Below are 11,027 nucleotides of genomic sequence, written 5' to 3'. Positions count from 1 at the left end.
GTTTAGTGTATCCCATCATGCATCATGTTCTGGAAATAAATCGTGAGACTTTTTGCCGAGATCTCGCGAGAGGTCACGGAAACCTTTCCAATGCAAGTTAAATATTAATGATAATTAGATATTACATATAATTTGCTACTAAAACAAAGGGTTGTACGTTTTATTGGTGCAAATGAGTAGTGGTGATATTTATTTTGTGCAACATTTGCAACAGCTTTTTATCACGTAATTAGAAGCACCACAAATTTAAATTGTCATGTTATAGAGACACTGAACAGACATTTAGAAGTTGATTTTAAAATGCAAAGTATTGAAAATTAAAATAAAGCTATGTAAACACTTGCATTTTTACAACACTATAAGTGTGTCCTATCAGGTAATGAAAAGTTGTACACACACTTGTGGTCTTCATGCTCACTTGAACACTTGGGCCAAATACAGGAAATACGTCAAATAAGTAGTCAAGTGGTCAAGTGCAAAGACCGCAAGTGTGGGTATTTGAACAAGGCAACTATCACGTCACACAACTGCTCTTTAACGGACGATGGAACAGATGAAATATAACACAGATAACAATAAATAAATATTTGTTACCAGGTTAAATGTTGGTTATTAGTAACTCAAACCCCGTTTTGTAAACCTCTCTACCTAACCGTCGATCGCGTGCATCCGCCACGTTTGTAGTTTTTCTAACGGGTTTTATTCGTGTTTGTAGTTCTGGACCAAATCCTTCGCCAAAGCGCAATGGATTGTGGGAAATTGTAGCCATTAGAGTGTGAACGGATCCACACTTCAAAAATCGACCTGAAATAGTAGACCATCCGGGGACTTTTGGAATACTCTTTTCAACATACTATGCTTTGGGACACACTTATTGTAATCTCACGTACTATTTAGGATGGATAGTATGAACTAGTGATGGGCAAATGAAGCCTCATGAAGCACTGAGGCTTTGGGAAAAGATTCAAAGCTTCGCAAGTGCCAAAAATAGCGCCATCTGGTGGTCAATTAAAAACAGCAGCCAAAAGCCTGTGAAAATAGTGTGTGTGTGTGTGTTTGTTCAAATTTACCCATTAAACTGTGGCATTAAATGCCAATATGAATATCAATATGATGTAACAGAAGAATAATGTACACATATGAATTGCATATGCCAAATATATATTTTTTCTGAAATAGTTTGTATTCTTCATATTACTTGTATGGCTGGGTATTTAAAAATGTAACGGAATAAGTCTGAATGAAAACTTACTCGTAAAGTAAGATCTGGGGTTTCGAACATTCCGACACGCGCACGTGATTGGACAGATAGTGAGGCTTCATTTTCTGCGGATCACGTGATTCTCTGAAAACAACACGCGCTCCGGCACAGAGCTTGTGAGAAACTGCGCTGCTTACCCGATACGCGCTTTGAAGCTTCAGTGTCATATGTAACATCACTAGTATGAACATTGAGACGCAGGGAGTGAGTAATTTTGCGAAGCATGTTAGTTCATTTGATGAAGATCTTCGAAAAGCTTCGTTTCTCCCATGAAATTAACCTTAACGCTAACTAAGCTAAGTCGCTAACCCTTCAGAACTGTATTAAAAGCATGCTAATAGTGATGGGAATTCCGGCTCTTTTTAGGGATCCGGATCATTTGGCTCAGCTCAGCAAAAAGAACCGGCTCTTTCGGCTCCCGAACGGCTCTTTATTTAGTAGCACTTCTGGCTTTTGTTATTCAGCCAAATTTGTCAATGTTTTGACCTATGTCTAGTATGTGTGCACAAATATAAAGAAATTATTCAAAGTAAATACATCGTTAAAAAAAATAACATTAAAAAATATAAAATGCCATGTAATATTCAGTTTTGTTCATGTTAGTTCATGTGATGAAGATCTTCGAAAAGCTTCGTTTCTCCCATTAATTAACCTTAACCCGTCAGAACTGAATTAAAAACAATAACCAGCTCCTGGCCAATAGTATGTTCCTGCAGTTTCAGGACCGCAGTTCTAGGACCCTATATTACACACTTTGTAATTAACATCTGATGCATTTATAAATCAAAAATCACAATTGAAATAAAAAAAATGTCCCTGAGATTCCATATCTTTAACAACATGTACAAACATTACTACAAACTAAACAACCAGGGTCCCAGAAATGCGGTCCTGAACCTGCAGCCGCCGCTATATTATCCAATTCGGTAGGTGGCGCTGTTACAAAAGAATAGGGTCCTAGAACTGCGGTCTTGAAACTGCAGCCTCCGGTTGTGCAGGAACACTCTTCTCGCTCCTGGCGAGCGGATCCGTGCCGCCAGACCGACAGGTGGCGCTGATGGTTCGTCTCCTCCTTCCTGCGCCTCAGTCTGTTTAAAGAAGAAGGCGTCACGACTCTTCACAAACAGTTGCAGGTGAAGATATTAATATTTCGGGCTGCGGTATCAACTCAGACATGTTTTCTGGTAAGATCTTTCTGCTGTTGTTTTCGGATGCGTGTCGTTGCCGCATTATTCGCATGGATTATTAGAGAAATATACTAACTGCATTTAGCAGTCAACTCCTCCCTTATGTGTTTTACTATATTATACAGCATTTTTAACGTTTGAGTATCTAATAATCTTTATATTTACACCACACCAACATCGTTAATCATTATATAATTTAATAGATTTGTAAGAATAAACATAAACAACAGGAATGGTATGACCTGAACTGGATTCACGTTTGATTTGATTTGACAGGATGTTTATTTTTTTTACTTCCAAGTATTTTCTGACATTATTGTGTTTAATATAATACTTGCTGTCGTTGTTGTGGATTATATTGATGTTGGTATAGTAAAGTTACATGTTAATGTATTTTATTACATTTAGATACTGTTTAATTTTATATTAGAGGATGTTTAATATTAGACTGTTTAATTATTAGTTGAATATGTGTAATTATGTATTTTAGTACTGTAGTATTGTTATAATGTGTTATTTAATACGTTATAATAAAATAATAAATATAAATAAAGTATGTTTTTAACATACTCTTTGTATTAATATCTTCCTTGAGTAATTGACCAAAAAATATGGTCTAAGAGTTTTTCTATTTAACATTATTTAGTTTTAATTTTTCATCATTTGCAATCTCACACACACACGCACACACAGACACAGACACGCACAGACACAGACACACACGCACAGACACACACGCACGCACAGACACAGACACACACACAAACACACACACACACACACAGACACACACAGACACAGACACACACACACACAAACACACACACACACACACACACACATTCCATTCAGCCTTTCAAATGATATGAGGTCAAAAGCCTGCATGCATATTTATTATACAAGAATTAGAAACTGCTGTTTTTAATAGTTTTTTGTGGTGTATAGGATGTTGCATTGCTTGAACTCATGTGTACTCTTTATGCTCGTCTCATATGTTCTGTCTGCCTGATTGAGTGTTGAGATGGAAATAATGGCTGTGAATCTGCTGGCCACCTCTCCGTCCACCTCCACGCTCCCTCCGTCTCCCTCTGTGGAGGACTCTGCTTTCCCACTGTCGTCTCTGGACAGCGAGGACTATGTGTTTGTGGAAGCGCGGCATCCCAACAAAGTGCTGGAAGGCTTGAACAGCTTACGGCTCAATAAAGCTTTCTGTGATGTGACTCTGTGCTGCGGAGGCCAGGAGTTTCCCTGCCACCGTATTGTACTGGCCTCCTTCAGCTCTTATTTTCAGGTAATAGTCATGGTTTCTGTCAAAAGGCTGCCTAATAGGAAGGAATAGTCCAGTGCTAAACTTGGCAAAACTTTATCCGATATTTTCATATAATTTAGTTTTCCCATGTGACATGAGTGCTCTATAATATGCAGAATTCAGCATATTCCCCCTAGAATCAACACAGAAAAGAAAAAGAAAAAGAGCTGTGTCTATGTTAAATGAAAATTAAATGTTAAATTAAGCAATCCTTTGTTTTTTACAGGCTATTTGTTCAAACCCTGAAAAAAAGTTCCCAAAACATCCTTTTATATCAGTGGATATAATAAAAAAAAAAATAATTAGAAGCACCACAAATTAAAATTGTCATGTTATAGGGACTACTGAACAGACATTTAGAAGTTGATTTTAAAATGCAAAGTATTTAAAATTAAAACTAAAATAAAGCTATGTAAACACTTGCATTTTTACAACACTACAAGTGTGTCCCATCAGGTAATGAAAAGTTGTACACACACTTGTGGTCTTCATGCTCACTTGAACACTTGGACCAAATACAGGAAATACGTCATATAAGTAGTCAAGTGGTCAAGTGCAAAGACCGCAAGTGTGGATATTTGGACAAGGCTAGGGTCAGAATTTAACTTTTTGCGTCAACGGGCAATATCTGACCCCTGGAAGTTATTTCCTGGGGCATTTTTACAATTGTAAATGCAACTTTTTATAATTATACTATTAAATGTATCTGTGTTTTACATGAAATATCTATATTTAATCAATTAATTCATTCAAATTAGCAACCTGTTTGATCAACATCAACAAAAGTCAGAAGCTGCATCTGACATGGCATTTATGTTTATTTACACAGACTGTTTAATGCTGTTCAAAGGTGATATAAATGGATTTACACAACAGTTGCATGATGTTATGAGATTAATGCAATTTTAAATAGCCTACAGAGAGTATCTGAATTATACATTTAAAATAACAGGAACTCTTAATAGGCTAGTGCTGCAATATTATGCCGATCATAATTGTTGATTATTGTATAAAGATTATTACATAATATATGAATTGACGGAATACATTACAAAAGTCATATTCTTTTAGGCTACACAGACAAAACAAACCAAGAACCATTTATTTATACATCTAAATTCCTCTGATTGGCCATTGCATTCACATGCTCTGCAGATACATGTGTGATCGATTATAATGCTCAATGCAGCAAAAACAATGTGTAAAAAAATCTTTACTGCAACCTGAGCAGATCTAAATGTAATATCGCAATCGACACATTTATTTTCACATTTCACTTTATTTAACTATACAGTGCGGTGCCTCTGCAGGTTTTGGAAAGCAGGGGTGGTTTTTGGAAAGAATGCTGACAAATATTTCATGTATAGCTCAGATTTCAGAAAATATTTAGCCTTTCTACTCCATAGACAGATAAGTTTCCCCATCTTGCTAGTGGTTAAATACTCCTTTAAAAGGGTCATATGACGTTGCTAAAAAAGAACATTATTTGGTGTAATGAAATGTGTTTATGCTGTTTAAAGGTTAAAAAAACACATTATTTTCCACATACTGTACATTATTGTTTCTCCTCTATGCCCCGCCTTTCTGAAACGCGTCGATTTTTACAAAGCTCATCGGTCTGAAAAGCAAGGTGTGCTGTGATTGGCCAGCTATCCAGTGTGTTGTGATTGGCCGAATACCTCAAGCGTGTGACGTAAATGTTATGCCCCTACCATACTGTGATGCCGTGTCCCGGCGCGACTAGACAAAAACATTCAAACCCATTATAAACGAGGCATTTGTATTGTAACACTCCAAAGAGAAAAGAAAACTTGAAATCGCATCATATGACCCCTTTAATGGCTGAAAGTGGTGGAAAATACATATATTCTAACATCACTTAAAGCACCTTTACTACTGTATCCTCTAGTATAGTTATTTCTATCATCTGCGTACACAGACAAGAGCCCTTGACTAACATTATTAGTGAAAAAATGTTAAAAAAAAACAGTGTGATTTGTGGAAATTCTCTCTGAAGTGTTCAGTTTTAATAAAATGTGATGTGGTAATTTCAGCCTTGACTCTCTTAACTTTAAATGTTCATGACAGGATTCTAAGTGTCCTTGTTCATTTAAGAGTTCATTATACTATGAACTTATGCCTTCTTTCTCTTCTGTTTCGCTTCATCAGGAGGAGTTTCTGTCTCTTTGTGCCGATAAACTGACTGAGATCATTTCCAGTGACCATCTGAACGTGCCAAAAGAGGAGACGGTGTTTGAGGCGGCTGTTGTCTGGCTGGAGAAGAACTCCTCACGCAGACAGAGCTTCGAGAAGGTAACATCTTTATGTATTCAGGAAGAGACCCAACTGATTCTAATTCTCCATTGATGCACTCTATCACTTATGCTGCGGTCACAACTAGACATTTTGAACACACATAATTTCTTAAGACATGATATAACGTCACACTCTGCTGCATCTTTTTTATAACATAAACTCAACATAGCAAACAATGCAAAATCCAAAATGTAGAAATATGCAATCTACTCCACTTTTCTGCAATGCTATACAAACCTGCAGCTTTATAGTTTGTGTTCTTTCAGTTCCACTAAGAAGTCACGCTGTGAAGTATCAGTCTTCAGACCTTTTCGTAGAGTACAGTTTAGCTGTTATTTAACGTAGTTGATGTGCTTTATGTATGCATGTTGATCAATGTTGATATGTGAATAAAAACCTAAATTAAATCTGTTCATTATGTAAAGTGTCTCTTCAGAAGACTTGGACTATAAGACTAAGACTTGCGATGTAATAGACATTTCCATTGTATTTAAAGTCTAAGGTTGCAGCTAGGACAAAAAGATTTTAGTAGCCGAAATAACATTTCCCTTATCATTTTATTGTGTTAGTCCTGGTTAGACACTGTGTTAGCAAGCTCCACGTATTGGTGGTTTTTTGAGTGGTGTTTCCATGGGAGGTTTATTATGATCTCAGTAGAGTGGGTGGTGACGGAGCTCCAGCAGATGTCTGGGATTAGCCGCCTTTATGTGTTTTGATGAACTAAGCCTGCGAAAGCTCACATGCTCCTTACAGGCTATGATTATGAAGAGAACCGTCTCTTCACAGGGATGTGCGAGAAGCGAAAATCTAGCCCTGGGGTCGGATTGCGGTGTTTACATATCATTGTTGCTATGCAGTTATTTAAAGACTAGACCTTAATTACAGCTCTTGAGAAAAGCTCATTGCATATCTCATGGGAATGTAAAGCAGTTCTGAATGAACAGGATTGATTTTAAGTTGCAATCAGTAGCGTTTGCTAAGACAAATGTCATTATCACTATTACTCATAATTTGGTTTAAAGGGATAGTTCACCCCGAAATTAAAATTGTGTTATCATACCCTCATGTCGCTTCAAACCTTGAGAGATTTTTGTCCCTTCGTTGAAAGTCCATTCCATCAAAATTTTGATGCTTCAAAAAATTCATAAACGCATTGGAAAAGTAGTTCATATGAGTTGAGTGGTTTAATTCAAGCGTTCCAAAGAGACCAGATTTTATTTATTTGTCAATTGATAAATTTTTATTCACTTATCAAAATTAAATGTGTTATTTGATGCATTTTAATCAGATTTTGTGCAATATTGTGCTATATATTGCGTCTGGTTCATTCGTCACACAAGAAATGTAAAATGAAGTCAAACACATTGCATTATGGGAGACGGTATTCTGTTGAGTATATGCTGGATTGTATCATGCACTGAAATGAATTTTTTACTGAAACTGAAATTAAAGTTTTCATTTAAATTTGTAAACCTTTTTAATGACACATTTGTACAATAAAAAGGAAGAGTTCATAGTCACTTATTGCCATTATTTAACCAAGCTATCCATAAAACAAACAAAACAAGCCCTATGATTTACTAAAATAACGCATATTAAATATATATATATATAGATTACACTTTAAAACATTTGCAACAGAAACCGTCGAAACGGTGACTCATTTTGCGAAGCAATTGGTTCAGTTCATTTAAAGTGCCCCTATTATGCCATTTCCAATAGTGCCTTTCATGCAGTGTGTAATGTAGCTGTATGTGAATGTAAACGATCAGCAAAGTTGTAAAGCCGAAAGTGCACGATAAATAAAGTTATTGTCTCCCAAAATAAAGAATCGACTCTCTACAGCCTAAACGAGTCATTAGTAATTGTCACGGGGTAAAACATTTGCATAATTCCCGCCTATGTTCTGCGTTGGCCGGCAGCGAACAACTTGACCCCACCCACAAACACGTCATTTTACTGACGACTGCTTCTCTAATCTCGGGGAGTTCTACGCGGCATTCACTAAACGCTTGCTGTTGAAAGATGGCTCAGTACCCTGTTTATTTGGACCAGCTGGCTCCACTGGATCACAAGTATGATAAATAATAGATATTTATATTTTCTATCGAGCGTTCAAAATACGTAACTATGGCAACGGCTGTATCATTTACGACACGCGCTGTACACCGTAGACCAATCACAACAGACTAGGCCATCTGACCAATCAGAGCAGAGCAGGCTCACGGAAAGGAGGGGTTTAGAGAGACTGAATCTTAGAACTTCTTTGAACGAATCGTTTGAGAATCGCTGGAAAATGAGGTGATATTAAATGCATATTTTGAGAAAACGAAAGCGTTCTTTGACCTTGCATGCATGTAATGCTATTGTAGGAGACTCCCAAAGCAATATTAGGAACCTTAAAAATGGCATAATTGGGGCACTTTAAAGTTTCTCCCATCACTAGGTTCTAGAGCACATCAGGCTGCCCCTCATCAGTCCGTACTACATTCACGACGTCATCGAGACTCTGGACGTTGTGAAGGAATCGATCAAGTGCCAGAAGCTGATCTCTGAAGCCAAGGACTATTTACTGCTGCAGGACCGCAGAGGAGAGCTGTACGGCCCCCGAGCTCGACCTCGACGCGCAACAGGTGACCACAGTCCCTAAACCTGTCCTGCTACAACAGCTTCTTAAGTCGGGCTTTTTGTCATTGTTATAAGACCGATAGCTGAGCTAAAGTTACTGAATGCAGTTTGTCACCATTGAGAAAGTGAGCGATAAGTATGAGAACAATTAATATTTAAAGGGATAGTTCACCCTTTATCTGCTTACCCCCAGGGCATCCAAGATGTAGGTGACTTTGTTTCTTCAGTAGAACACAAACGAAGATTTTTTAACTTAAACCGTTGCAGTCTGTCAGTCACCACAATGTCCAACATCCGTAAACATCACATTTTAATTTTTGGGTGAACTATCCCTTTAATGTGTTTATTTAAAGGCCAATCAAACGTTTTGATGCATTTACTCATTAGTACTACTTTCCACATTTAGAACGGTCATAGAAACTTTAAGTGTTCACGATAACCCTGCTCTGTGATAAATGTCAGAACTCTTATATTTGCTCTTGACATTCTCTCAGCCAACATCATGAGGTGCATCCTGGGATGCTTTCATCTGGAACAAGCAGAGTGTCTTCTTGATGAGTGTAATCATCCAGTGGCTGCTGTGTGTTTGTCTCTGTCAGGCACGGCTGAGGTGATTGTGACTGTCGGAGGCGAGGATGATAAGGTTGTGCTGCGCAGCGTGGAGAGTTTCGATCCCCTCACCAGCCAGTGGAAGAGTCTGGCCTGCCTGCCCTTCGCTGTCAGCAAACACGGCTTAGTCGTGTCTGGTGAGTGTGTTAAAGGATGTGACATCGCTGTTCAACTTCCTGAGTCAATTGCTCAGTGATGGTTTTAGTTAGGGCTGGGCGGTATATTAAATATTCATGCATTTGTAATGATTTTGCTGTTTTCAGGCTCCATGCTGTATTTGGCTGGCGGTGAGTTTCCAGACGGCTCGGCCAGTCGAGAGATGTGGCGCTACGACCCGTGCTTTGACTCCTGGTCAGAGATGGCACCCATGAACGTGGCGAGATCAGAACTGGGTAATGGCCACCAAATTTGTACAAACGTATACAAAAGAGCAGGTGGTTTATGCTGCGTTCAGTTAAGCCCCAAAAGATGGGAAAGTGCAGTGGAGTGTTTACTTTGTTTCCAATGAGTCAAAGTTCCACGTAACTTGCAAGGAGACATTTTTTGTTGATTGTAGAAACACCTGCAAACCTAATGATAGCATTCCCATTTTTTTTTTTTAAACATCATTTTCAAAATATCAGGCAATTGAATTTTTTCATGGTCACTTCCAACTCAGGGTGGAATGCAGCATCACACCCTGCCTTATTTCTTACAATTGTTTGGAAATAAAGAAGATACTGTTGTCCTGAAATGAACAAGAGTGTTCAAGAGTCCTGTTTTTTTCAGGATTGGTGATGTTGGATGGATATGTGTTTGCTGTGGGCGGCTGGGAAGGCCGCTCTCGTCTGGACTCTGTTGAGTGTTATAATCCACAGACAAACACATGGCAGTTCATGGAATCGGTCAAGATGGCGGTCACTAGTCCAGCTGTGGTGGCGCTGGATGGATTACTCTATGTGACAGGTAGCAGATTTCCTCCAACTTAAGCTCCAGCCACCGTTGTAGAATGAACATTTGATTCCAACTACATGGACAGCATGTGGCCTGATGTTTAACACAGAATGTAATGTAAATATAGACAATAAATGTCTAAAAGGCGCTGGTTACACTGCCAATCAATGCTTGTAGTGCAGAAATAGCATACTCTTAAATATCTGAATTATTGGTAATATATTAATATTTTGGGGTGCTGATACCAAAAACAGTGGCTGTTTTACGTCACACTTGCTCACAAAATATTAACACTTTGCAGCATTTGTAAGGTGAGAAAAGTATTGAATCATCCATTTATCGCCAAAAAAACTGCCACTAAGACATGATTCCTATCTTCCTCTGAGCCTGGTTACAACTATTTGTTCAATTATCAGCTGATTTTCACATGTATGAATGATTCTGAAGACATTTTATGCATAATTCAGATTTTAAGGTTAGAATAATGGTCCGTGACCAAATATTGCGCAGTTGTTTTCTGCTACATCTGTGGGTGTTTTGCTACATCCAAACAGCATCAGAAAATTACAGAGTATTTGAACTTATTTTTCAACTCCTTTGTTGATTGTAAGCTAAATTATACATTCTGAACAGTTATTTGAAACTGAAAAATGAAAATGTTGTCATTAATCACTTACCCCCATGTCGTTCCAAACCCCTAAAAGCTTCGTTCGTCTTCGGAACGCCGCGACACAAGGATACGTTTTCTACGTGTATATACGCTTTGATTTGAACGAAAACAGCG

The 11,027-nt window shown here is 38.0% G+C and overlaps 1 protein-coding gene across 1 annotated transcript in view; it reads left to right on the top strand.

The window, feature by feature from the left end:
- Positions 1 to 5,893: 5,893 nt before the first annotated feature.
- The window catches only part of LOC107671239 (kelch-like protein 20), a 9,432-nt gene continuing 4,298 nt past the window's right edge, over positions 5,894 to 11,027 (top strand). Inside the window, exons 1-5 of the mRNA XM_016464138.1 lie at positions 5,894 to 6,070; positions 8,520 to 8,706; positions 9,301 to 9,447; positions 9,574 to 9,702; positions 10,079 to 10,255. Coding sequence (XP_016319624.1) covers positions 5,894 to 6,070; positions 8,520 to 8,706; positions 9,301 to 9,447; positions 9,574 to 9,702; positions 10,079 to 10,255 — 817 coding nt within the window. The remainder of the gene's footprint in view (positions 6,071 to 8,519; positions 8,707 to 9,300; positions 9,448 to 9,573; positions 9,703 to 10,078; positions 10,256 to 11,027) is intronic.

The sequence above is a fragment of the Sinocyclocheilus anshuiensis genome, unplaced genomic scaffold (genome assembly GCF_001515605.1).
Source record: "Sinocyclocheilus anshuiensis isolate Anshui unplaced genomic scaffold, SAMN03320099.WGS_v1.1 scaffold2670, whole genome shotgun sequence".
In the NCBI taxonomy this organism is placed as follows: domain Eukaryota; kingdom Metazoa; phylum Chordata; class Actinopteri; order Cypriniformes; family Cyprinidae; genus Sinocyclocheilus; species Sinocyclocheilus anshuiensis.
Note: the sequence above shows the minus strand (reverse complement) of the source record. Positions and strands in the feature narration are given on the sequence as shown.